This window comes from Tigriopus californicus, chromosome 7, assembly GCF_007210705.1.
Source record: "Tigriopus californicus strain San Diego chromosome 7, Tcal_SD_v2.1, whole genome shotgun sequence".
Taxonomy (NCBI): Eukaryota; Metazoa; Arthropoda; class Copepoda; order Harpacticoida; family Harpacticidae; genus Tigriopus; species Tigriopus californicus.
Genome location: NC_081446.1, coordinates 16,068,573 through 16,096,327, shown reverse-complemented (window position 1 = coordinate 16,096,327; position 27,755 = coordinate 16,068,573). Strand labels below are relative to the sequence as shown.

General features: G+C 42.2%; 4 protein-coding genes across 6 annotated transcripts; 3 read left to right on the top strand and 1 right to left on the bottom strand.

Annotated features, from left to right (window-relative positions):
- Positions 1–31: 31 nt before the first annotated feature.
- On the bottom strand, positions 32–2,306 carry LOC131883514 (uncharacterized). Its single transcript, XM_059231003.1, has 4 exons — positions 1,958–2,306; positions 1,447–1,798; positions 922–1,263; positions 32–597 (listed from the first exon to the last, which is right to left on the bottom strand). Exons 1-4 carry the CDS (start codon positions 2,126–2,128, stop codon positions 311–313), a joined length of 1,152 nt encoding a protein of 383 aa, XP_059086986.1. The 5' UTR covers positions 2,129–2,306; the 3' UTR covers positions 32–310.
- A 2,135-nt stretch (positions 2,307–4,441) lies between these two features.
- Positions 4,442–7,582, top strand: LOC131884068 (uncharacterized). Its single transcript, XM_059231705.1, has 2 exons — positions 4,442–7,229; positions 7,491–7,582. The coding sequence occupies exons 1-2, from the start codon at positions 4,442–4,444 to the stop codon at positions 7,580–7,582; spliced, it is 2,880 nt and encodes a 959-aa protein (XP_059087688.1).
- A 3,402-nt stretch (positions 7,583–10,984) lies between these two features.
- LOC131883380 (histone-lysine N-methyltransferase set1-like) lies at positions 10,985–13,733 on the top strand. 3 transcript variants are annotated; one of them, XM_059230840.1, is made up of 2 exons: positions 10,985–11,808; positions 13,041–13,733. In XM_059230840.1, the coding sequence occupies exons 1-2, from the start codon at positions 11,546–11,548 to the stop codon at positions 13,672–13,674; spliced, it is 897 nt and encodes a 298-aa protein (XP_059086823.1). In that variant the 5' UTR covers positions 10,985–11,545; the 3' UTR covers positions 13,675–13,733. The 3 variants fall into 3 exon arrangements, with proteins under 3 accessions (XP_059086823.1, XP_059086825.1, XP_059086824.1); XM_059230842.1 differs by having other exon boundaries at positions 10,989–11,909; XM_059230841.1 differs by having other exon boundaries at positions 10,997–11,796.
- A 2,807-nt stretch (positions 13,734–16,540) lies between these two features.
- On the top strand, positions 16,541–18,849 carry LOC131883545 (uncharacterized). Its single transcript, XM_059231035.1, has 4 exons — positions 16,541–16,904; positions 17,064–17,415; positions 17,599–17,940; positions 18,265–18,849. Exons 1-4 carry the CDS (start codon positions 16,734–16,736, stop codon positions 18,549–18,551), a joined length of 1,152 nt encoding a protein of 383 aa, XP_059087018.1. The 5' UTR covers positions 16,541–16,733; the 3' UTR covers positions 18,552–18,849.
- The last annotated feature ends 8,906 nt before the right edge of the window (positions 18,850–27,755 follow it).

Here is a 27,755-nt window from a genome sequence, read left to right as displayed (position 1 = left end):
AAGTAAATGATTTACGAGAGATTATATGGCGTAAGAGAATGATATTATAGTATATTTCAACATCAAGGACAATCAGGCGCTTATGAGCGCATTTCAAGATAAGAAGGTGCGCAATATCGTTGGAGGGGCTGCCTTGGAGTTGGTATTCGCTTGGGAACAATCACATTCCCGAGACAGATGGGATGAGTTGATTGAATCCAGAACGAATTTGTAGTTAGATTATGGATGGTGGGCCAAGATGACCAAGTCAATTGGTCTTCTAAAGCGGTAATGATGATGATGATGATGATGGCTATAATGATGGTTTGTATCAGTAGACTCGCATAATGTTCATGAGTTGATGAGCCTTGCGCAAAGGTCGCAGCCTGCCGTCGTTGCCCAAGTGGTAGCACACTCGGTAAGGGGACACTTTGCAAACCACATTCTGCTCGTCTTCAGGTTGGATGGCTTCTTCTTCGGCCAATATTTCTTCCTCGCTCAAGTCAAGGTCTTCAATCGTCTGGTCTTTGGTCTTCATGTTCAAGAGATAGCTCAGCACCGCGTTTCTCCATTTGGGGGTGGTTTGTGCTTCTTGGGTTGCCGTCCCGAGCATATCGTCTAGAAAGAAAGAAAGAAAGATAAAAAGATAGTAGAGGGTGTGCTTTCGGAGGTAGGAAAATAATCACAAAGACGCGTACAAAGGACAACATTCCTTTGGTTTAACGCAACAATCCCGAGGGCTGGATGGAAGCACCGCACTGGGGAATATTGGGGTCATGAAAGAAACAGCCTGAACATTAGAATGATCTCCTGATCGTCCAAGGGTGGCCAACCATGTTACCCTCACTGATAATGATGGGGATCGAATTCAAGCACTTGACACGAACACTTCAAGGAACAAAGACTGACCAATGGCAACCTAGACGAATATTCAACACTTACTTTTGGGCAGCGACTTATCAAAGATTGACAAGAAGAGGGTTTCCAATTTGTGCCCTGAATGACGGACGTGAGCTTTGAACGAGCCTTTGGGCACAAATCTGCGGCTCTTAGTCAAGATCAATTGCGAGTTTTTGGGTGGGTGGGGCAGGAGTTGTCCGGGGGCGTTTTTGAGCCGAAATACCCGAGCTGGTGGCGAGATTTTGGAAACCATCTCGGTTTGAATGGATTGGTCCATAATCTTTGAATGTGATCCCAATGCGGAAACTGTCATTGACTTCCGAGAAGGTTTTGATGTAACAGATGAAGAGGACACAGCTGAAAGAATTGGTGCCACGGTGGACACTAGAGGAGAAAAAAAGGACCTTATAGTGATGATCATGATAGACTAATGGTTTTAGTTTTCTCAGCAGAGCCATCGAGATCCCACCCGACGGTTGTTCCGTGGTTCCAAGTAAGTAGGTTCCAGACCAAGTTGCTTGTTTCTTCAACACTTTCGACCTTGATGAAGTTCAATTAATTGCGTACCTTGGGTATCGTCGTGGTTGGTTTCCAAGTGCCTGCGGTTTGCCCTTTTCGAGTGCAAAAGTGATGGCATATCCACAAGGGTCAGGGGCTTCAAATCTGTTCCACTCAGTGGTAAAGCCACCACCTCCCCATCAAAATGAATTGTCGAATCCAGCAAGGCTTTCATGTGCGAGTTTCGTCGTTGTCTTGAGCGTTTACCCTGGACATTGGATTGGACTACTGGAACATTGGCCATGGGCAAAGAACTATCGTTTGACAAGTCATCACTAGAAGCGATGGCCGACAAAGAAGCCACTGGACGGGGAAGATCAGATAATGGTTCCCATTGCCAGGGTTGCTTTGAAGAGAGATCCTGCAAAAAATTAACCAATTCGTGAAAGAGATGCGCCACATCCACTTGGACGAGAACTGTGGGGATGGGAATCGTTTTCCAAGGTTAGGCTACGATGAAGATTGGCTTGAGCTACAAACCAATTGGAAGATCTTGGACTTGAACGAGAGTCGAACTTACTTGGACGGGCAGGGCTGCACTCATTTGGAGCAAGATGATCAGGGGGCCAACGGCGGCTAGCCAAGAAACGACCCGCCAACCGACCAGAGACGACGACGACGACGACGATGAAGACGACGAACAGATTTTCTTGGTTGAGAATGACAACGATTGAGATTGTGGTTGGACCATATTCTTTTCCTATTGGCTGGGGATGGACTCGGAATTGCTCACGCTTTGACGGATGACTGACAACTGTTTTCCTTTTGTTTTTGACACTGGTAATAGTTTTGGTTGGCTAAATTAGATCAATCTAGTTAGGAGCGACCAAGCGTTGCAATGTTGGTGTCCCTACTTATCACGGCTGTGTGCTTGATTTCATCGAGATTGATCTCCACTTTATACCCTTTTGTGATCTACTCACCTCCAATCGCAGGGTGTCAATAATAACGTTGGGTTTCGGGGACGACAGGAGAGAAGAGAGGAGAACTCCCATTTGGTATCCAACCAACAACCATCCATGGGTCATCAGCCTTGCATTCGACGGTTCGGGAAGGCAGAGGACAGGTTTGGCAGACATTGTGAGTGTGTGTGTGTGTCAAATACTCGAGCACTAATTGGAACACTCTCGAATATTCATGGGTAAAGTTTGTGACGTAAGTTACCCGAAAGAGTCCAATATTAATCTGAAAATGTTCTGAACTAATCTGCCTTAGACCCTTAGACAGACTGAAGGGACTTTCGTAACAATTTGCTCAAGTTTGGAGGTGATCTCTGGTTTCTTAGATGCTACTTTCATAATAAATAGGCTTTTGGTCAAAGGTTATACGACTGGAACGTCTTGGTAACAATTTCGTAATGGGACCTGCGAGAGTGAATTACATCTCCTGATTGGTCCACTGAGAACCTTTCTTGATTAATTATAGACCGCCGTTTCATCGGTGCACCAGCCAGTATTAGCTGCACAGGGTCTGCGGTCTAATTTCGGAAAACTGCCACAAAGTTTCCCAGCCATAAAAGCGAAACCTCCATTTCGTTTTTTCATTGGTTTTGCATTAAGTATGCATCAGGTGGATAGTCTCGGCTTTCATGACGTCATTTTCTGACAACATTGACAAAGAGTAACTATCTTCTGCACTTCTGCGTTGAAGCTGACAATTCGCCACATTTTTTAAGACTCTGAAATTCATCCCCTGTACCTCGCAACGACATATTAGTTCTTCTAATCAAGTCATGTTTGTTCTGCATGGTCCAACATCTTCACCTTGACAAAACATTCTCCCCAGAAGAGACTCCTTCGAAATGTCCGGAATGCCCGGAAAAAGCGTGCTTACAAAATTTAGAATCAGAGTTTAATTTGAAAGAACCTACTCAGTTCGGATTTAGGGATCGGGGTTATCCTGTATGTAACAATGGAAGCTCATTCTTGTATAGCACAGCGGTGCTAACTGGTCTTACAAACTAAGGCCAGTCAGTTATTTCCGCTTATTTGGACAGTGGGTGACTTGTTGCGACGGAGGAAGCAAATCTTAAGCCCATCTCCATTGATTATAATCTAGAGAAGGAATGTCAGTCGTTATAATGTATACTCTTTGTTCATGTTTTCGACCAACGGAGAGATGAATGCATGAATGTGCACGCTCAGAAAATCTAGTGATGCGTTGCTGGGGGAGAATTTATTCCCATTTTCTCTGAGGAGGCCAAGTTTATCTTCCTTGATCAAAGATTGTTCATCAATGGGGATGAAAATCTGCTTGGCACGACTCGTGGTTGGGACGCTCCAGGTTTGACACTCGGAAAAGGCCAAGGAAAACTTTTCAATCGAGCCACTCTCGGACCATGTCGAGCCCGGGTATAAAAAATTCATTCTTCACTAAAACTTGTCTTAGAATATGCTTTATTCATATCCGTTGATTACAGACAGCACTCGCGGTTGAAACTCAATGGAGGAGCAGAAAAACGATTCCACATGCCATATACCGGTACATATGTAGTCTGCCTTGTTGTACCTTCAACCAGAAGCTGGATGAAGGACGGAGAGTGAATTTCAATGCACCATTATATATGGTTCCAAAACTCCAATCGGAGGACCCGTGGGTGACAATGATCATCCTCAAGAAATCAGAAATGGCCTGATTGCTCATCCAAGCGATCTTCTCTCATTTCTGGGAGGCAAATTACGTGTCTGTGGTATGTTGTGATGTTGTCATGCGAGTTATGATTGACGTTTACTTCCGAGCATGTCTAGTCGAGAAATACACTTCCATCTGAACCTTTACTCGATCTATGTGTCCTCCGCTTTTGTCCACTCAATACGATCATGCGATGGCGCAGTCGGTCTGTACGAACTCTTAAATGTACGTTCCGTCTACGGCTATCCCTGATCTGAGACTTCGGGTTGTGTGGTCGGTTATTTGTACGTGATCATCCTTGGATCCAATCCATCCCGTGCCATCGTGGTGTTGATTTGTGGATTTCCAGTGGTTCCCGTCTCGAATCCTCAGCATGTCCGATCGTGAGGCCGTCCAGGTCTTGAAAGCCAGTCGTAAAGGCTTCAAGGCAGCTCTTTCACGGGCTAGGAATGTGGCCGAATCTGCGTTTGAGGATTACGTAGAAGGTGAACGTCCAACGTTGTTGGAAAGATTTGTTAATCATTGGGACGATCGATTACAAAAATACTTACAAGCCCAAGATCAGGTCGTATGCCATCTATCATCTGATTCCAAAGATGCAGATCCAGCTGTAGAGGAACACCTCGAGGCTCTTTTCAAAGCCCAATCCAAATTGATCGGTTTTCAACGTGATGTCGAAGCTTCACTGCTCCGAGCAGCGGGTGAGCATCGACCTCATCCCTCTCGTGAGTCTGGGCAGACCTTATCTCTTCCTCGATTAGATGCGAAGAAACCTCCGTTACTACAGGAAGACACAGATCATAAAGTGTTCACACGGTGGCGTCCTTTATGGGATAATTACTCGCTCCTTATTTATCTAGATCAAAGGGACCAACTTACCCAGGTTGGACTCTTCTGGGAATGTTGTTCTTCGGGATTTTTAAGTATCATCCAACATTCACTTGGGATCAAAACCAATACCGGTCGTACGGTGGTCGAGATTTTGGACCTAATTGAGGAGCACCTTCGCAGTCTCCGAAATATTCACCTCGATATGCGAGACCTTTTGGCTGTGAGACAGAAGGAGGGTCAGGATTATTTATCTTTCTGTAACTCCCTTCGAGAGTTGGCAGATTATGCTGACGCAGCCAAGATCACAGAGGATCGTCTTCTCATTGCACTCTTGTTACAGGGGATGAAGAATGACTCCGATAAAGCCAAGGTTATGGAACGCAATCCCTCAACATTCAATGAAGCCCGCAAGTGTATACTTGAACTTGAGACTGCTAGACGGGGTGCACGCGATTTCAGTCACCAGTCTTCATCTTTAACCGTGGGAGTTCTTGATCAAGTTGTCCATGTGACCAAGTCTAAATACAAGAAGAATGGGGGCAAATCGGGTAAGATGATTTTTAACAAGACTTTACCATCCGAGCAGTGCCCGCTGTGTGGTCTTTCCAAGACCCATTCTCGTGAGGATTGTCCGGCATTGAAATCGTCTTGCCATGCGTGTGGTCGTACTGGGCATTGGCAACCCGTCTGCCGTCAAAAGAGTCCTTCAAGGAGAGAGGAGAAACGTGCGGGTGGGGTACACCTCCGAGTGGCTTCGTCTTCCACTCGTGAGCGCGAGAACCGCATCAACGTTATGGTCTCACCCCACAAATCGTCCAAGTCGGTCAGCCTTCAATTCTGCGCTGATACGGGAGCTGACGTCATTATCATTGGTATGAATCAATTTCGGGATTCCGATATTTGTCAACTAACCACTCTAGATCAACGTTCGTCAAACTCCGTCATTTCTGGTGTTGATGGTCGATCTCTTAGCTTGGTCGGTTCGTTCCGAGCTAATTTGTCTCTAGATGAGGATCATAAGGCCCATGACGTAACAATAGTCGTCAGCTATGATGTTGACGACTCGTATCTGAGTTTAGATGCTTGTCGAGCCCTGGGTATTGTTGGACCCAATTTTCCACAACCAATGATTTCTGTAATTGAAAGAGAGGTCGTAAGAATCCCTGATCCGACTGTTTGGTCGTTGAAAGAGCGAGAAGAATGGATTACTTCCTTACCTTCTTTGCCTTCTAGGGAAGACTTCATGAACGTTGAATCCAAACTTAAGTCCATTTACAGTACGGCATTTGACGATTCAAGTTTGAAACCCATGCGCGGTCCAATCGTGGGTGATCCTATGGTGATCACCTTAAAGGAAGGAGCAAGATCGTTTGCCATTAATACCGCGCATCAGATCCCTATACCTCAATTGGACCCCGTCAAATCCAGTTTGGATAAGATGGTTGATAGTCGGATAATAGAACCCGTGGGTGATATTCCCACACCTTGGTGCCATCCCTTGGTTGTCGTACCGAAACCGGATGGATCTCTCCGTCTGTGTGTCGACTTAACGAGGTTGAACACTGAAGTCGTTCGTTCTATTCATCCCATCAAGACTCCGGCCGAGGCCATTTGTGGGTTCAAACCCCGTGATAAGTATTTCATCAAGTTGGATCTGGTCAAAGGCTACTGGCAAATGCCGCTGGCCAAAGAGTCGCAAGAATTGACCACTTTCATTACTCCTTTTGGGAAATACCGTTTTCTCCGTTCACCCATGGGATTTATTTCAACCGGGGATTCCTTCTCTTATAGAGGCGATGTCGCAATGTCTGGCCTTGGCATTCAAAAGGTTATTGACGATATGGCTGTGGGAAAGGAATTGTATCCTGATCTGGTTCGCGTTACCTGTGACATTCTGGAACGTTGTGTCCGTTTCGGCATGACTGTCAATGCCAAGAAGAGCGTTATTGGCGGGGCCGAAGAGATCGATTTTGTCGGATATCGTATATCTCGCGATAGTATTAAGGCCGATCCCGAGAAAGTTGCAGCCATCTCGAGATTCCCCTGCCCAGAGGATCGCCAAGACCTGAGATCGTTCATGGGTCTTGTTAACCAGTTGGGTCAATTTTCGAGCGAGATCGCTCACAATGCTGAGCCCCTCAGAGATTTGCTAAAAATAAAGAATGTGTTTTCATGGTGTCCCGAACACATGAACGCGTTTGAGAAGGTAAAATCGGCTCTTACCTCTCCTCCTATTTTGGGAATGTTCCAACTTGGGGCCGAAACCATCCTTCAGACAGACGCATCGAAATTGAAAGGTCTGGGTTTTGCGCTTATGCAGCTCCATGAGGGTGAGTGGCGACTTATTCAATGCGGATCCCGGTTCTTGAAAGATGCAGAGAGTAGATACGCTATTTTAGAGCTGGAAGCTTTGGCGATCTACTGGGCAATCAAGAAGTGCCGAATATATTTGGCGGGTTTAGAGTATTTTACAGTCATCACTGATCACAAGCCGCTGAAAAATATTTTTAATGAGCAAATGTTGAACTCGATTGAGAATCCTCGAATCCTGACTTATCGTTCAAGACTCTCCTCATTTAAATTTCATGTAGAGTGGAAGTGCGGCAAGCAACATTATATTCCCGACGCCTTATCTCGTTATCCCATTTCGGACCCGGGAAGTTGGGGAGGTGGTATGTTGTGATGTTGTCATGCGAGTTATGATTGACGTTTACTTCCGAGCATGTCTAGTCGAGAAATACACTTCCATCTGAACCTTTACTCGATCTATGTGTCCTCCGCTTTTGTCCACTCAATACGATCATGCGAGTCTGGATGTACTTATATCCAGTTCATCTGTAAAGGTTGAGAGAGGCTAACGGCAAACAATTTATTACCGGCTTTGAAAAACGATGAATATATAAACGTATGTACTGCAAAAAAAGTGCTCAAAAACGTCACATGGGTGAATGTGATTAGGATTTGTGTTTGAAATATTTGAGATACATTGGATGGAATGAAATTGATGGCAATCATAGTTTCCCTTTACTCAAATGTAGGTAATTACGATTACATGGCAATGCAATTGCAATAGGGCATATAGCATATGAGGCGTTTCAAACAACCATGAAAAAAAAACTGCTGTGAATCTGTGAAGCAGAAGTACAGAAAAGATGCCCAGCCAACCTGTACTACGTAGGATAAAACTAGTCAACTATTTGAAATCACCGGCTTTTTCGTATTTGGAAATTGAGCCGTGATAGCAATTTTGTGTCAAAGCTACGTCAAGAAGGACACTTGTTTCAATTTCGTAATGCAACTCTTCCAATAAATGAAAATTTGGTAAGCTCAACCACGGACTTCTAGAGCTGTGGTCTGCGAACGTAAGCCAAAATTTTGTATCTCCTAAAACGTTCGTTTTATTCCAAATGAACACTTGATACCACCACAAGATCTTGTTGAATAGATGAACTTGGACAAATTTGAGTTCAAACCTATGCTTGGGGAACTCAGGAGACAAGATCAAGGTTATGTAGCAAACACTACATGAAATTCAAATTTTCAGCCTGCTATTGGTCAGCTACGAAAGCCTTTGACGATATAACTTTGAAACGATTCATTTTACAGGTAAATGGTATAAAAATGACCTCCCTCTAATTGAAGAGATCTATATTTCTTATTTTATTACTTTGATTCAAAAGTAGCTCCGAGTTGCTATGACCAAGAAAAGGCCGATTCGGCGGCAAGCTCGTTCGCAGTCCATAGTTCTAGAAGTCCGTAGCTCAACGCTCCTATTGGGACTCTTTGCTCTTCCTCTACATACACGATATGACAATAAAGCCCCAAGACCAGCCGCCAAACTTGATTTTTCGCTCATTTTCCTTCACTTAACAAGTCTAATTATTACGTAATCGTGATTGCAATTTCAATTATGTCCTAGGTTTGGGACTTGGTGAACTATAATGGCGAGGGCTGGTTTGCTTGGCGTTGTTTCATGAGCAAATGTCTCTTGTTTGTGGCTGTACATAGATGGAAAATGTGTGCTGATGGATTCCTACTTGGGAACAACCAAATGAAGATCCCACCAAGTACTGAATACGTAGCATTGTTGAGGTCCGAATCAAAGGATATCTTAGTTCAAATAACGTTAGCCGGATTCGGATATGTGTGCGATGTACCGAGAGAGAAATTTTCAGTGTCATTTGTCGTTATTCATAACACGAGACGAAATCGTATCTCAACTTTGAGAGCTAAATATCAAATATTTATTTTCAAAAAAGAAAAAGAAAACATACTTTTCTTCGGAGAAGGGGCAAAATTGTTTCACGATACATTACATTTTACAAATCTAATTCTCCTCTCTAACCATAACGAATGTGTCGGGTAACTCTTTGGTATAAGTGTAATCGCGTTGAGCCGCGCATTGATCACCGGACTTTGGAATAGTGGAAGAGACGATCCATCGCCATTATGGGTAATCATTGTGGAATGGGATCCCACGAGGGGCATGTGCTTGTTTCCAGCCGTTGCTACCAATCAACGTTATTAACAATGTGTTCTTATCAAATACCCTTTGGACTGGGAGATCACATTATGAAAGTGGGAACTTAGAAACCAGGGATGAGCATTTTTCAGAAGATGTTTCAGAACATAAGATGGCCAAGGGCTTTCCTTTTAATGAGGTAAGATTGGCAATTAGCATCGTTATTGAACACCCAAGCGGATGCTCCCCTAAAATCCAAGGATCTATAGGTTTGCTTCTCGACCGATTACGTTGTTATCAGGAATTTGGCTAATCGGGTCTTTTGCACCATATTGTTAGCTTTGCTGGCAGGTTGTTCAATATACTGCTAACCAGACCTCTTCAAAATACTGCTTAGACAGGAACTTGACCTGCTTACGAAAGTGGTCCAAATCAAATTTGCTCAGTAGAGAGAATTACCACGCAATAGTGGCTATGATCAATGATGGGCACTTGAGATGTCTTACTTTGAATCAAACTTCCCTGCCTTTGTTCCCAATCAATTCAATATAACATTAGGCTTAAAGGATAGGCGATGGCTAATTTTGAGGCAATTCCCACGTCCTTGCAACAATATCCAGGTACATTCAGACAGAACGTCGCATTTTGGATTGGAGAGCTTCTGTACTATGTGATTTTTCAATCTTTGGCCTCACTGTAGGTGTGTTGCTCGTCCTTGTTTTTTTCATGCGGATCCCCATCAGCCTGTCTGTGCAAACTGTGGGCCTGAGTCCGCTGCAGCCTTCGATCTCACTTTCGTTGGCCCAAAGCCATGTTCGTTGCACTTGAAACCTGAATACATGTTCATCCATCCATCCATCCATCTAGCCATCCATTCAAGTGCATTTGTGCAGCATTGCACGCTCCTGGCTTCTCATTCTCTCGATCAGTGTGCCCCATTCCATCACACGTTCAAGCGCGTGCAGAGAAGGACGGTGCATCTAAGGAGGAGGACCGAGGCAATGCAACTGGTGCATCCTGATCCTGGATGGATGGAGGCTGGAAAATCGCCAATCCTGATCGTGTGTCGCCAGGCAGGCATGCAGGCCTACAAGCTTGTCTGAAACATGTAATGTCTGGCCCAACACCAGAAGTACATTTTAGCCTATCTTGAGGGGAGGGGGGGAGGAGGATACTAAACGCCCGATGCACTTTAGGAGTAATAACGCCGAATGAATTGGCATTATCTCACCAACAGGAAAGCAACAGAACATTTGCTCGACTGTATGTACACTTTTGATAAGGTGAAGAATATCCAAATATCTTGTGCTGTGAAAAGTGTTGCTTAATTTAGCGACAGGAAAAACATTTTATTTTGGCGTTGAGGGTAAATTCCAAACGTTTGTCAAGAATAGTTTGTCTTGCAGTAGTGACTTTTTATGTTAAGTCTCATAGCTTTGCTGCTCAATGTTGTACAGTTTTGAATGCGAATAGTTGTCTGAGCACAAGTTCACCTAACAAGACGAGTATCTGTTGTGAACAAAACTAGTTTTGAAAAACATCTGAAATTTACACTCAACGCCAAAACGAAATGTTTTTCCTGTCTCTATAATAATCATTCATGTTTCAGAAGAGTGTGGGTGTTATTTTAAATATTACTCTTTACATGTGAAGTTGCCGGGCTACCAACTCGTCCGTGATTGTGTCTGTGGTCGTATGATTTCCGAAAAAAAATTAGATATCATAGGCCCATGCCGCCCACTTTGAGCACCTCAGCCCGCCTTCTCTATTCTGGGCCTCTTTTCTCTTCACATTGCGGAGAACTCCTGACGTACACAGTGATTTGCCATTTTTTTTCTCAACCCATATTGGCACGAATTGAGACGAGAACGCCGCCGACGAGGCCCTTGACAGAAGCGCCAATGTAGTCGACCGAGACGAGATACCCATTGATAGTGAGATTGAACTTGAACTTGAAACATGTCGACGAGAAAAGCCATGGTCATTGGCCTGCTTTCAAGTTGAATGCCATCGGATTGGAGTGTCTGAAGGAAATTTCAATTCATCGGGTGAATAATTATTGGTGCTTGTGTGACATTTGTGCTTCATCATTTTGAACTGGAACCACGAGACCTTGGTAATGACGCTCAAGAGACCTTGGATCTGGGACCCCGAACCATTTTCAGGACCATTTTGGGATCAATCATGAGAGATGCCACTCATTCATCACATCTGCATGAGACGTCATCTTCAAATGGGGACACGAAGGGAGAGTGTATTAAAACTGCTCGAATTAATCATACGAATGCGCCGCCAAAAACGCAAGTGCCGGACTTGTTTGATTGGGAACAGGCCCAATTCCTAATGTGTGATCACCGACAACAGCCACAACATCAACAACAACATCAACAACATCAACAACTATCACATCAAGCAGACGAACACCAAAGCAACGTGTACGGGATTCAGTGAACCTCAAAATCAAACTCTAGACCCTCCCTAAGAAATGTTACACATGATTTTCATGGATTGACATGAATGGCCGCTTCAGTATATTTGTCGGTGCAAGGTGCTTTTAAATACAAAATGTATTCGCTTAATACTTTTTCAATCAATGGCTCAACAGCTTACGGTTGCTACAACTAAAACAGAGCTCAATCTAACTTTGAGCAGCTTTTGAAAAATTCGTTTCTGCTAACCTGACCATGACTCAAGTATTTCTGTTTCACTTTAGCAATGAGACGCTACCCATGCCTAGTTCAGAGTGATGTTGTTCTCGATCTTACCAAGGCGAGGAAAATTAGCAAGGAGATCAAAAAGCTGCGAGACAAAATCATATTTCTCGTATTCATCAATCTAAGTAGTCTCTACAGATTCGTGACATTTGCGACATAAGCGACGTTCAGAAACTTCTTAATTTTTCAATGTCTTGAAATTGCCAAATCAGGCGGGGCAAAAACATGTTTACTCAAAATGAAAATAGTTGCTCATGGTCAGTCTTAGTAGAAAATGGATTTATGATAAGCTACTCAATATAAGGAGAGCAATATTTCAACTTTTTGGCCTAAGTTGTTCAAACAACAATTCGGAACTTATGTAAACGAATGCAGATTTTTCTGAAAGTACCTCATGTATCACTTCTAAAACAGTAGCCTCAGATATATGCCATTCATTCATGAAATAACTTTAACTCTCTTGCTTTTACCTAATTTCGACAACATTTTGACACCAACGTGTCAAGGTTTTTAGATTTCCGCACGAATTTGTTTTTCAAATTCGACTCCATTTTCAGTTTGGGAACGTCAGCAAAAATTGAGGCTACAGTTGAGTCATATCTGTCACCATGGGTGTGATCCAACCTAAAATCAAAATTATTTAATGAACAAAAGCGCTCTAAATAGTAACATTAAGCCTCCAGACGAGAATCAGTTGTATACCATAACATTCGTATCATTAAAAAAAGCGTCTTAACGTCAAACAGAGAGAAATATAATGGAAAACCTAGTAAATGCAGTTGTGTGCCTAGCATTTTGCAACAAAAAAGAAAGCAGCAAGGAGGCGAAAAATGGCCATTATTTAAATTTTAAAGGTTTTTTTCCTTTCACATCACTTTAGATGGTGTTAGATCCATGTTAGATCTGTTACGTCAAGTAACCTTTTTGAGGGAGAGTCTGTTCTAAATCATATCTTTCCCAATTAGTTTTCAACGACATCACGTACAAGATCAAGAAGAGCCCTCTCCTCTGTCTCATAATGAAGTAGTGATGCCTCCAGATCTTCATCCTCCACCTCTTCCACCACCACCACCTCCACCGACACCGCCGCTTCCACCTCTTTCAATGGTAGCACATGACTCAAGAACTGTTCAACATGAAACTCAATTCCAGTATCAATTTCAAAGCTCCCAAAATCAACATCATCAAAACCTTCATCAAGGCCGTCCCTCTCGGGTGTGTTTGCCTTCCATATCCACTTCATGCCCAAGAACAATTAGCGTGTCTTCAAATGATTCTGACTACTATTGTGATCAACTAAACAGCAGCCCTGATGATTCCATTGCCACAGAAATGAACCAGATGGAGCCCTCTCCCACAGAGGAATGGTTGGCATGTCGTGATCCGCGGTATTGGGAACGACGTCGCAAAAACAACTTGGCGGCCAAGAAAAGTCGCGACGCTCGTCGCGTGCGCGAAAATCAGCTTCGTATAAAAGTGCTTTGTCTAGAAAACGCCAATCAGGCACTTCGGAATCAAGTCGCCCAAGAAAAACAGGCCAATGCTACTCTTCGATCTAAAATTCGATCTTTGGAATCCACAGATGAGGACAAGGATTGAGACCTTGGACGAATTTTGAATGTATGGATATCAATAAATTGTCAGAATCATGCGTTCAAGGATGTTTTATAACAATTCATCGGTGTAGTCAATACTTGCAGAAAAAACTGTATGTGATGGCGCGCGGAAAATGTCCGATTATAACACATTAACAGGTTTTCGAGGGAAACATTGTCACAAATAAAGAGGACCAAAATATGCTTTAAAGCCTCTGCTTTAGGCATTGAAATATACTTAGAACCCCTGTAAGATATGTTGAGAACCGATAAAAGTAAAGAGAAAGAAAAGAAAAAAAATGCAGAACAATGGAAAAGAGCGCAAAAGTAAAAAAAACTATGAACGATAAGAAATATTTCATAGCAAGAGAAGTGACAACTAGCAAGTAAACGAACTATCGCTCATTCTGTTCAATTCAGAACACCCGAATTCGATTTCACTTCTTAAGTATTTCTTTGCGGTTTTGAGCATCAGTCTAGTACATTTCTTGAGTGTCGATCAACAATCAAAACGTAACCAAAATGCCGGTAACCCAACATGGCTTCAAGCCCATTGGTTTGTGCTAATATTTTCAAAAAGTATACGAAAAATCATCAAAAGATTCTGATAAACTTGTTTTAGCAAGCAATGCAAAAGGACGACTCGACCCAGTGGACAACTCGACCCAACGGACAACTCGACCCAGGACAACTCGACCCAATACAGAAATTAAGCCTAATATTTTGGCTTACAAAAAGTTCATACTTACGGAGCAAAATTGAGACTGTGATGTAAAACGTCAAAATTTGAAAGTATTTAGACCATTCATCATTGGACATTTGATCTTTAAAAGCAAGTTACGTTTAAATCAATCATGGGGTGAAAATCAAGTTTGCTAATGTTTTAATCAAACTTGATCTTTTATTTCATGCCTTAAGGATGCTAACATCCTTGCATGCAACTCAAATGTTGACTCATCAAGCTTTTATTTTGTTCCATAATCAGGTTGTTTTCGTCATAATCTTGGGTTTAGTTATTTTACTGGGTCAAGTTGTCCGTTGGGTCGAATTGTCCGCTGGGTCGAGTTGTCCACTAGGTCGAGTTGTCCGCTGGGTCGAGTTGTCCACTGGGTCGAGTTGTCCTGGGTCGGGTTGTCCCGAGTCGAGTTCTCCGGTCACCATTGGCCACAAGTCTCTTGCCCTCTCAAAGTTCACCACATAACTCTTCACGGAATGAATGGGTTAACACTTTAGTGGAAATTGATTAACACAAGAGGGCTGTGCCTTTTTATTGTTTTGTGCTTGAAGAGGGCATTACTTTTGACCCAATATCTTGATTGACTTTGGGCCAGTCTCATTTGAAGGAAAATAGAACGCATTCCAAACTTATAATTATAGACGTTTTCATCCCCCTTCCAAATTTCAACGGTTTATGGTGCTTTGGTCACAGGATTAGCGAGATAGGGATCTAAGGTAAGGTTATCGACTGGATTAGAAATTTCATTCATGAAAGGAAGGATATAGTTATGGTTAAAGGGCGCCTTGTGACATATATAATGTCAAAGTAATTAATGTTGATAGTTATAAGTAGAGGCCTCTAGTTATAACGGGGCGGGAATATCCTTCAATTAGGACATCCATCAACAGATGGCACCCCGAGCGAGAGAGCAGCCCACAGATCATGTAATGGCTAGATTTCGCTTGTGCCCAACCTCAGTGGAGAGGAAAATGGATTTTGTGTCAACAACTCTGCACCCCAAAATAGGAGGGTGCTTGCCTTGTCAGGATCCGGCCACGCTGGCCGATGAAAAAGCATGACTCACTGTACACCAAAATTGATGTACCAGCTGGTGAATGCAAGTGTTCGACTTTTCCCTCGCGCAATGGGAGGTCTAGTCATCATATGGTCTGTGGCTGCCCATAGATCATATCATAATATGGTCTGTGGAGCTGCCGTGTGACTTCGTAACAAACAAACAAACAAACAAACGAACCGACAAACGCCTATATGATTTTGAGTGGAATCCTAATAAGCAAGGCATAACAAAAACTGCACAGGATATGGATTGCATAATTTGACAACTGTCTTGTCAAAGAGAAAGATTGTCCAGGAAAATTTTCAAAGAGGTTTTTCAAAGACTTGTTTCTTTTATAATGAGTTCATATTAATTGTTTATTGTTTATTGTGGATGATATCCATTTTCATGGCAAGAGAGAAAATGTGGACTGAAAAGTCTTTTATTGTCCTATTCTTGTACAAACCAAATCCGACCCCCGTTGCCCAAAAATATTTTTATGATAACTCACTTTAGTTAAATCGTTGAAAATAAATACATTTCACATCCCATCATATCACATTCGAACCCATTGAAAGGGTAGCCTTAGAGGCATTTTATAACGAAGAAAGAGGGCAAACTTAACCCTGCTTTTTGATGCCACACCACCCAGGACTAAAACTTCAGTGTTACACTGATGTATAATTTTGAAATCATCATCGGCCTCTGGTGAGGCTCTACCTAGGAATCAATCACTTCTTTCACTCATGACTTGATTCTTGTTAGAGAGAAAATTTGACTACTTAAGTAATGACGATGTCTTCACATCCCAATACAACTTATATAAGGGACTTTCCCCATGAATATTCGAGAGTGTTCCAATTAGTGCTCGAGTATTTGACACACACACACACGCACAATGTCTGAACAAACCTGTCCTCTGTCTTCCCGAACCGTCGAATGCGAGGCTGATGACCCATGGATGGTTGTTGGTTGGATACCAAATGGGAGTTCTCCTCTCTTCTCTCCTGTCGTCCCCGAAACCCAACGTTACTATTGACACCCCTGCGATTGGAGGTGAGTAGATCACAAAAGGGTATAAAGTGGAGATCAATCTCGATGAAATCAAGCACACAGCCGTGATAAGTAGGGACACCAACATTGCAACGCTTGGTCGCTCCTAACTAGATTGATCTAATTTAGCCAACCAAAACTATTACCAGTGTCAAAAACAAAAGGAAAACAGTTGTCAGTCATCCGTCAAAGCGTGAGCAATTCCGAGTCCATCCCCAGCCAATAGGAAAAGAATATGGTCCAACCACAATCTCAATCGTTGTCATTCTCAACCACGAAAATCTGTTCGTCGTCTTCATCGTCGTCGTCGTCGTCGTCTCTGGTCGGTTGGCGGGTCGTTTCTTGGCTAGCCGCCGTTGGCCCCCTGATCATCTTGCTCCAAATGAGTGCAGCCCTGCCCGTCCAAGTAAGTTCGACTCTCGTTCAAGTCCAAGATCTTCCAATTGGTTTGTAGCTCAAGCCAATCTTCATCGTAGCCTAACCTTGGAAAACGATTCCCATCCCCACAGTTCTCGTCCAAGTGGATGTGGCGCATCTCTTTCACGAATTGGTTAATTTTTTGCAGGATCTCTCTTCAAAGCAACCCTGGCAATGGGAACCATTATCTGATCTTCCCCGTCCAGTGGCTTCTTTGTCGGCCATCGCTTCTAGTGATGACTTGTCAAACGATAGTTCTTTGCCCATGGCCAATGTTCCAGTAGTCCAATCCAATGTCCAGGGTAAACGCTCAAGACAACGACGAAACTCGCACATGAAAGCCTTGCTGGATTCGACAATTCATTTTGATGGGGAGGTGGTGGCTTTACCACTGAGTGGAACAGATTTGAAGCCCCTGACCCTTGTGGATATGCCATCACTTTTGCACTCGAAAAGGGCAAACCGCAGGCACTTGGAAACCAACCACGACGATACCCAAGGTACGCAATTAATTGAACTTCATCAAGGTCGAAAGTGTTGAAGAAACAAGCAACTTGGTCTGGAACCTACTTACTTGGAACCACGGAACAACCGTCGGGTGGGATCTCGATGGCTCTGCTGAGAAAACTAAAACCATTAGTCTATCATGATCATCACTATAAGGTCCTTTTTTTCTCCTCTAGTGTCCACCGTGGCACCAATTCTTTCAGCTGTGTCCTCTTCATCTGTTACATCAAAACCTTCTCGGAAGTCAATGACAGTTTCCGCATTGGGATCACATTCAAAGATTATGGACCAATCCATTCAAACCGAGATGGTTTCCAAAATCTCGCCACCAGCTCGGGTATTTCGGCTCAAAAACGCCCCCGGACAACTCCTGCCCCACCCACCCAAAAACTCGCAATTGATCTTGACTAAGAGCCGCAGATTTGTGCCCAAAGGCTCGTTCAAAGCTCACGTCCGTCATTCAGGGCACAAATTGGAAACCCTCTTCTTGTCAATCTTTGATAAGTCGCTGCCCAAAAGTAAGTGTTGAATATTCGTCTAGGTTGCCATTGGTCAGTCTTTGTTCCTTGAAGTGTTCGTGTCAAGTGCTTGAATTCGATCCCCATCATTATCAGTGAGGGTAACATGGTTGGCCACCCTTGGACGATCAGGTGATCATTCTAATGTTCAGGCTGTTTCTTTCATGACCCCAATATTCCCCAGTGCGGTGCTTCCATCCAGCCCTCGGGATTGTTGCGTTTAACCAAAGGAATGTTGTCCTTTGTACGCGTCTTTGTGATTATTTTCCTACCTCCGAAAGCACACCCTCTACTATCTTTTTATCTTTCTTTCTTTCTTTCTAGACGATATGCTCGGGACGGCAACCCAAGAAGCTCAAACCACCCCCAAATGGAGAAACGCGGTGCTGAGTTATCTTTTGAACATGAAGACCAAAGACCAGACGATTGAAGACCTTGTCTTGAGCGAGGTAGAAATATTGGCCGAAGAAGAAGCCATCCGACCTGAAGACGAGCAGAATGTGGTTTGCAAAGTGTCCCCTTACCGAGTGTGTTACCACTTGGGCAACGATGGCAGGCTGCGACCTTTGCGCAAGGCTCATCAACTCATGAACATTATGCGAGTCTACTGATACAAACCATCATTATAGCCATCATCATCATCATCATCATCATCATCATTACCGCTTTAGAAGACCAATTGACTTGGTCATCTTGGCCCACCATCCATAATCTAACTACAAATTCGTTCTGGATTCAATCAACTCATCCCATCTGTCTCGGGAATGTGATTGTTCCCAAGTGAATACCAACTCCAAGGCAGCCCCTCCAACGATATTGCGCACCTTCTTATCTTGAAATGCACTCATAACCGCCTGGTTGTCCTTGATGTTGAAACATACTATAATATTATTCTCTTACGCCATGGAATCTGTTGTATTTCATTGACTTCAACTGTATGCAATGGTATTCTCTAGCTTACCTAATGCAAATTGATAGATCGCACCAGCCAAGGGACATTGCTTATGTGCATTTTCGAGACCCTGGTTATCGGGTGGCCAAGGCCAATGCCCAATGGTTTTGATTTGTAGAAACTGACCTCTCTAAAGGCGTACGTAATGTGTGCACACACTTTCCTTTGCAATCAGCATTGACTAGGATTTTTGGTGGTCATAAGATCCTTGGCCATGTTTCATTGTCATTAGCCATATGTGAAGTAAAGAAAGTTAAGGAAGATGTTGCTCGACACCTTGATTGAGGTATTTTGTCGAAGGAAAATTTAGACAATTATTGCACCCAATTCGCTCCGTGCCCACTTGAATTTCTACAATTGAGTTAATGGTTTTTTTTATATTTTTGGTGCCGTTCTTTTCCACGGACTTTCCTAACCACTACAGAGAATTAAAAGGAAAGGCGATGTTTCGTCAATTTTTCAACTGTTTATCTTTATATTGTATGATGCTTGGTCTGCCAACGAATTTGAGTTAACAGACCAAGCTGGTCTTGAATGTAGGGTTGATCTGGAATGCCAATTAAAGTTTGTTCTAGATAAACAGTAATAGAGCCCGAGAAAAAAGAGAAGGGCCTTCATTGTTATAACTAGCCTGGATTCTCGAGGGCTTGATACTTCAATTGCGTTGGTCTAAGTGTCATTGAGGTGAATTTCGTAGATTCTTATGCTGCTGAGAGAATTATGGCCTTGAACGACGTGTTCGCTTTATTCTTGCCCTTTGCGAGACCTAGTCAGTTTTTATCGTCAGTTAATATAGAAGATGCACATATTGGTTGCGTTGCCAGACAATACCTCCTTCTTATATGCTTGATTCCGAAAGAAAATTGCCTTTTAAACAGAAATGACTTTTTTGAGGTGAGCTGAGGAAAATGCGAAAAAAAGGTGAGAAAACATTCAAAACAAAAAAGTTGGTAAAATGTGCAAAAAGGTAAAAATATACGTAGACTAGTTGCAATCAGGGAAAGATCGTGTTGAACCTGTTTTAGTCTCTTTCTTGCATTTTTATCTGTTACAAAATCTAAGCACCCTACTGTATTTACTAAGCTATACATTGAGTTCATGCGAAATTATTAATTTTATTTTTTTGCAATTTTCGATATGAGAATACATATTCTCTTGATAAAAATGTCATGGTAAACAAATGACTTTCTTCAGGAGCATTCTGTGTCAGTGGTGAGTGTGTTTTTGTTCTTTTTTTTTGGTTTGGTTTTTCACGGGCTTTTCTAACCGCTACAGGGAATGTAAACCCCATTGCTATTAAAATGAAAGGTTATAATTCGTCTATTTTTTACCTTTCAATTTTTATATGATATTTGGTCTACCAACGAATTTGAGTTGGCAGACCGAGCTAGTCCTTGAATGTAGGGTCGATCTGGTATGCTATCTAAAAATTTGTCCAAGTCTGACTTGAAAGATGCTACCGGATCAACAAGGCTTACGTATTCCTTACGAATATCAGAGGGAAGCATATTAAACAATGAAGGAGCCCGAGAAAGAAGAGATGTGGACTTCATTGTTCGAACTAGCCTGGATTCTCGAAGACTTGAAGGTGCTCTCAAAACGCACATTAAGCGTCGACGGTCACTAGAATTGACCCTAAATCCTGGGTTGGGACAAAGCTCATGGATACTTTTGAAGACGTACAGTATCAGATACCTTTCGTACCTTCTCTGAACACTGTACAGTCCCAACTTTTTTAGCCTCTCCCAATATGAGAGCTCTCTCAATCCTGTGATGTTCCTAGTGAAACATCTTTGGACTTGCTCGACCTTTTGCAAACCTGCTGAACTCATTGGAGCCCAAATGGGTGAGGCGTATTCAAGATGTGGCTGGACAATCGACTTGTACAGAGTTAGCATCGTGATGCTATCTCTGGACTTAAACGTGCGATATATCCAACCACACATTTGAAAAGCCTTACCCACCTTCAGCTGGATATGCTCATCGAACTTTCCATTATTTTGGAGGACTACACCTAGATCTTTCATAGATGAGACCTGCTCAATATCTTTACCTCCATTATCTACGAGTGGAGTATTTAAAGGAGTTGACCCAAATGTCATTGAGCGGAATTTCATTCCGTTCAGGGCCATATTACTCTCAGTTACCCAAGAGTAGATTCGATTTAAGTCCTTTGCAAGGCTACTGGAATCTTGGCCATTCCTACCAGAAACTAACTTTGTATCGTCAGCATAAGAAGAGAGACTGGCAGTGATACTAAGCTTTTGAAGCGGGGCAACGAATATTATAAACAAGAGGGGCCCTAAGATCGAACCCTGGGGAACACCTGACTTGACATCATGTATGTCACTAAGGGATCCCTCAACCTTAACCAATTGCTTCCTACCAGAAATGAAACTTTTTAACCAATTGAGAACCCTGCCTTGGATCCCAATTTCATGGAGCCTGTTAACTAAAAGCCCATGATCTACCTTGTCAAAGGCCTTGGCAAAGTCGAGATAAACTACATCAACTGATTCATGACTCTCTAGTCCCTCAATAACCCGCTCAATATGTTCAATCAGTTGGGTAACCGTGCTAAAATGTGCTCGGAACCCATGCTGGCTAGGAGGAAGGACTTCATGAATATCAAGAAATTCAACAAGTTTGAACTTCATGATCTTCTCAAACACCTTCGCAATATTCGAAGTGAGAGAAATCGGCCTGTAATTACTGGGGAGCGACTTATCTCCCCCTTTAAAAATTGGAACAACATGAGCTAACTTTAGTGAAGATGGAAACTTGCCCTGATCCAAGATGCAACGCATCAAGTACGACAAACGATTAATAGTTCACAAGAATAATAGTTCACAAAATAATTTCGGGTTGGGTCTTTGGTTTGGGTTTTCACGGGCTTTTCTAACCACAACAGGGAATGCAATCCCCATTGCTATTAAAGTGAAAGATTATTATTCATCTACTTATTGCCTTTCAATCTTTATATGGTATTTGGTCTAACAACGAATTTGAGTTGGCGAATCGGGCAAACCCTTGAATATAGGGTTGATCAGGAATTTTAGTAAAAACCTTGTCCAAGTCTGACTTAAATACTGCTGCTGGATCAACAAGGCCTACATATTCCCTACGAATATTGGAGGGAAGCAAATTAAACAATGAAGGAGCCCGAAAAAGAAGAGAAGTGGACTTCATCAAATCCATAACAGCGGATGTAGCTGACGTGCAAGCTCTCTTTCTTGCAGACTGTCCCAAACCGAAAAAGGGAGTTGAATTTAATCTATTCAAATGTTTGGTCGGCCAAACATTTCTTAGAGTTGAAGTGGCAACAACTCACAATTCACAGTCTTTCATTTCGATGATGGCGAGGATTGGATTCTTTACAGAAGTTAGTAAAGCCAGTAATAACCCAAACCGAAAAAACTAGCTTGTTTGTGAGAAAAATTGTGACACAAAAGGTAGGCAAAGACTCTAAAAAGTGATAAAAGGGCTAAAAAAAGTGAACAATTTGGCCGTTTTTTTCTGATTTTTTCAGGTTGAGGTCTAGAGATTTCCCACTTTAGCTTTGCAGCTGAACTCACTTTGTTGGGGGGATTTGCAATGACGGAACCCTTGGAAAGAAAGGGAGGAAGGGTAAGCACAGTTCACTTCTTTTTTTCGTCAGCTTTCATGGGCAACCATACTTACCACAGTGTTACTCCACCCGATTGATGGTTGCTCCCCTCCCATCTGGAATAATCAGGACTAATAGAACCTGAAAGCCACTCCGCTGTCGCCCTATTACACCATACTTTTATAACAAATCAAAATGGCTCATGATTTGAGAAAAACCCGTGCTCTTTTTTGTGCATCATTTCATTCCTATTGACTCTATTAAGTAGTTGCTGATGAGGTCAGCACAAATTTTGAGAGGTCGTCGGGGTACTTTTGAATAGAGTAGAAGTACTAAATGACTTTTTCGACCTCTACTCATAAACAAGTGCATGATTTTTCAATTGTCTGTTATTTTACATTGTTTAATGTATTTTGCATTTTTACCATTTTGACTCAAGAAATTGAGATTTTCCATTCCTTGAAAATAAAAAAAACACTGAAAAAATGCAATTATAAATTCTCTTTGGATGTGATTGAAATCGGCTTACCAAAAAAATAAATTGGCACACAAGAGGGAGCAGACAAATAATTATTAGTTCTTTTATTAGTTAGTTGTTCATCTAAAACCTTTGGTCGAAGCCAGGTTTCTGTTTTAGAGGTGAATGAAATCTCTCCCTCAATGGTAAATTCTTCTAAAATCTTAATCTTTGTGCTATCCTGTTTGGAAATAAGACAATGCACATTCAGATAAAGCCCTTTTACGGGCTTATTGTCCTTCGTTGGACTAGTGCTATCAAATCTTTGACTAGGCCTTCTAACCTTAGAAAATCCTGCTTTTGGACCAAACTCATCTTAGGCGGAGGATAAGAGAACCTTTGAGTAGAGGGTAAAAGAGGGGGAGGAGAAGAGGGAGAAGGAACTCTGGCCGCCACCTGAGCATACGATCTAAAAGATGCGTTGGGTCATGACAACCAGAGTTTGGGTAGGAGAGAGGTTAAACAAATTGGAAATGGGATTTTTCTTAATCAATTTCTAATTTCGCTTTTCATTTTTTTCCTATATCCAAGAGCTCGTAACTATGATACAAAAAGTAATTTTGTGCTTGCTATGGATCCCTAATGGTAATAATTTGATGAGTTGAAAAATCCATCTGAATTCTCGTGTGATCCCTTTTAACCCTATTGCTACATTTTATTCCTAAACAGCTTTCAACTTGAACGATTTGAGTCAGTAGAGAGCGGTTGGTGAGAAAATATCAGATCCAAGAGGCGTACATATTTTCTCCAACATCTGTTTCGTTCAAGCAATTTAGCACTAGAATATGATCTACTTTGTCCAATGCTCTATCAATGTCCAACTAGCATCTACACAATCTTTGTCCTGTATTCCTTCTATTATGCCGTCAAAGTGCAAAATCAATTGCATCAAAGTGCTTAAGTGAGCACAAAAGTCATGCTGCTGGCCAGGAATGTTACCTTTCATGTTAAGGTATTTAAGAAGCTTTGCCTTAACAAGCTTTTCGATAACTTTAAAAAAAAATTGACGTTATTGAGATTAGCTGATAATTAACACGTTGATCCCAATATTATCCTTCGACAATTGGGACTGCATATGGTGTAACGCGAAGACAAAAGATATTTTGCACATAATTTTTTATTACAAAGGTCCAGCGGTGGGTTGGCATAATCAATCCAACATTTAAATTCTTTAAACGTGATTTTTTTCTGGAAAGTTCAATATCTTTATTTGCTACCTTTGTCTAAAACTTACAAGTTTGGCGCTAATTGTTGATCTGGCCAAATAATATGGCACTCTTTGTCAAAATGCCGTCGTTACTTAACAATTTGCAATTCAACGCCTGCTTTTGCAAGCGTACAAATTTTCAAAAGAAACAAAGACCCTTTTTAGCACGCATTGAAGTCCAATTTAGTTGTGATATGAGGTTTATTTTGGTTAATTTCTGTAAAAAAAACCCTTGAAAGCTGGTATCTATTATGAAATCAGTCTTGAGAGTTTTTGAGTTTTTTACTTCTTTTCACATCCATCTTCAACTACTGACGGTAAAAGCATTTGTGAACAGTACGTCGAACAACGAACCCTTTGTGGCTATGGGTATAAGACACATAAGGATGTGATACGAATACTTTTTATGTTAAATTGACTGCTTCCTTGAATGGTTACCAATTATCCAAGTGTTTATCTAGGCATGTCTGAAACGTCACGTAAATACGTTATGACGTAATACAGAAAATTGCAAAAAATATCAAATAAAAGTTTCAGGTAAAACCATTCAAAACTGAACTTTATTTTAGCATTAAACGTTCTTGAAAAAGGCATCAAACAGCATAGGATTCTTTTTCATAGAGTCCACAACTTTTCCAGCTGTTCCTCCCAGAGCCAAAGTTTGATATTGTCAGGTGTAACTTGTTTGGTATGGTTTATTATTCCAGTAGACGTAGAGTGTGTACATTTCAATGCAAGATCGAACATATATAGGAACGCATTCCAAATCCATCCGAGCAAGAGCTCAATTAGTAACCTCTTGCTACACAGGGGATTTTCAGGGGTGGGGAGCAGGGAAGCAAGGAAACAGCCCCTATATGGGCAATTTTTAGCTTGTGTGGGCACCCGCCTCATCGACAAAGAACACATCATTAAGTATGTAAGCATTGGAGGGATGACTGGCTTGTGCTGTGCCTACAATAATAAACTGTGCCATTACACTCCCAGGGCCTTGAGCTCTTGAAGATTGTACGTATGGTGGCGACAGGTCTTGACATGATAAGTAGCCAAGAAATTAAGTGAGTCAAAGGACAAATTGCTTTTTATTTCTTTTTTCAGGATATATATTTCCAGCATATCAGGAAAGCTGAAGAGGCGTAATTTTGATCGATTGAATGAATGGCTAGCAAATATCAAGACAATCAAACAGTTCAGGAAAACATTTGAGATCTAAAACACCAAAATATCATAAATGAGCAAATAGCCAAATCGTTTTGAAATCTATTTTTCAGTTTGCTTGCTTTTTCAAGGAAAAACGAAAAGGAGCTGCGATCTGCGCAGGTTCTCTTACAATTCAAAACGACGTTAGTTTATCACCTCCGTCCTTTGCAGCAATTTTAGCAAATTTACAGAGTACAGAGTATTAGACTAGCAAAAAGGCTTTGGCGCAACTCGATTCCAGTAATTGTGGCTAGTCTCCAAAGACAGTTGGACGTGGTTCAGGATAATATTGAGGCCTCCATCGAAAATGACCACTTGAAAACGGAGAGTAGAGTGGTTTAGGATGTTAGGTCGAATCCAAAGGCCTTTTTTCTCTTATGCAAACTTTAAGAGAAAAATGAAACACCCTGTAGGGCTCATTGAGATCGATGGGGAAGCAATAGACAATGTAGAGGCTATGGACAACGTACTTGGCGATCACTTCTCCAGTGTGTTTTCAACCCCACTGAGTTTAGAAGCAACAGCTCATTGCTCTGAAGATGAGTCAATCGGTTGAGGCTGGCGAGGTTAATAAAATGAAACAATTTTTCGGATTACCTTTCCGTTACTGCGAATAAGATCCCCAGCAGTTTAAGACGAAAGACGTGTTCATTTTATTTCAAGTTATATTCATATCGTAATATCTGATCCACCAACGAATTAGAGTTGGCGGATTTGGCAAACTTTGGCAGCAAACTGAACAATGATGGAGCCCAAGAAAGAGGATAAGTGGACTTCACTTCATTGTTCGGACGAGCCTGGATTCTCAAAGACCTGAAGATGCTCTCATAATGCACGTTAAGCCCCTACGGTTAAAACTTGGGTTGGTACAAAGCTCACGAATGCTTTTGAAAACGTGCAGTATCAGATACCTTTCATATCTTGTCTAAGTACTGTACAGTCCCAACTTTTTTAATATCTAGCAATACGAGAGCAATCTTATCCTTGTGATGTTTCTAGTGAAACATCTTTGGACTTGTTCGACCTTTTGCAAACCTGCTGAACTCATTGGAGCCCAAATGGGTGAAGCATATTTAAGATGTGGTTGAACAATCGACTTGTACAGAGTTAGCATCGTGATGCTATCTCTGTACTTAAACGTGCGACATATCCAACCACGGTTCCAGGACAACTCAACCAAGCGGACAACTCGACCCAGGACGACTCGACCCAACGGACAACTCGACCTAGCGGACAACTCGACCCNCGACCTTTTGCAAACCTGCTGAACTCATTGGAGCCCAAATGGGTGAAGCATATTTAAGATGTGGTTGAACAATCGACTTGTACAGAGTTAGCATCGTGATGCTATCTCTGTACTTAAACGTGCGACATATCCAACCACGGTTCCAGGACAACTCAACCAAGCGGACAACTCGACCCAGGACGACTCGACCCAACGGACAACTCGACCTAGCGGACAACTCGACCCAGTACAGAAATTAAGCTCAATATTTTGACTTACACAAAGTTCATACTTATCGAGCAAAATTGAAACTGTGATGTAAAACGTCAAAATTTGAAAGTGTTTAGACAATGCATCATTTGATCTTTAAAAGCAAGTTACGTTTAAATCAATCATGGGGTGAAAATCAAGTTTGCTACTGTTTTTATCAAACTTGATCTTTTGTTCGATGCCTTACTGATGCTAACATCTTTGCATGCAAATCAAATGTTGACTCATCAATAATCATGTTCTATTTGATCAAAATGTTGTGTTTAGTTATTGTGCTGGGTCGAGTTGTCTGTTAGGTTGAGTTGTCTGTTAGGTTGAGTTGTCCGCTGGTTAAAGTTGTCCGGAGTAGAGTTGTCTGTTAGGTGGAGTTGTCCTGGGTAGTGTTTTCCACTGGGTCGAGTTGTCCCTTGGGTCGAGTTTTCTGAATCGAATTGTCCGGTGGGTCGTGTCGTCCTGGGTCGAGCTGTCTCCTGGGTGGAGTTGTCTGTTAGGTTGAGTTGTCCGCTGGTTGGAGTTGTCCTGAGTAGAGTTGTCTGCTGGGTGGAGTTGTCCTGGGTAGAGTTTTCCACTGGGTCGAGTTGTCCCTTGGGTCAAGTTTTTTGAGTCGAATTGTCCGGTGGGTCGTGTTGTCCTGAGTCGAGTTGTCCGGTCCCCACGCACAGTACCAGATACCATACGTACCTTCTCTGAACACTGCACAGTCCCAACTTCTTTCGTCTCTCCTAACACGAGTGCTCTCTCATTCCTGTGACGTTCATAGTGAAACATCTTTGGACTTCTCCGACCTTTTGCAAACCCGCTAAACTAATTGGAGCCCACATGGACGAGGCATATCCA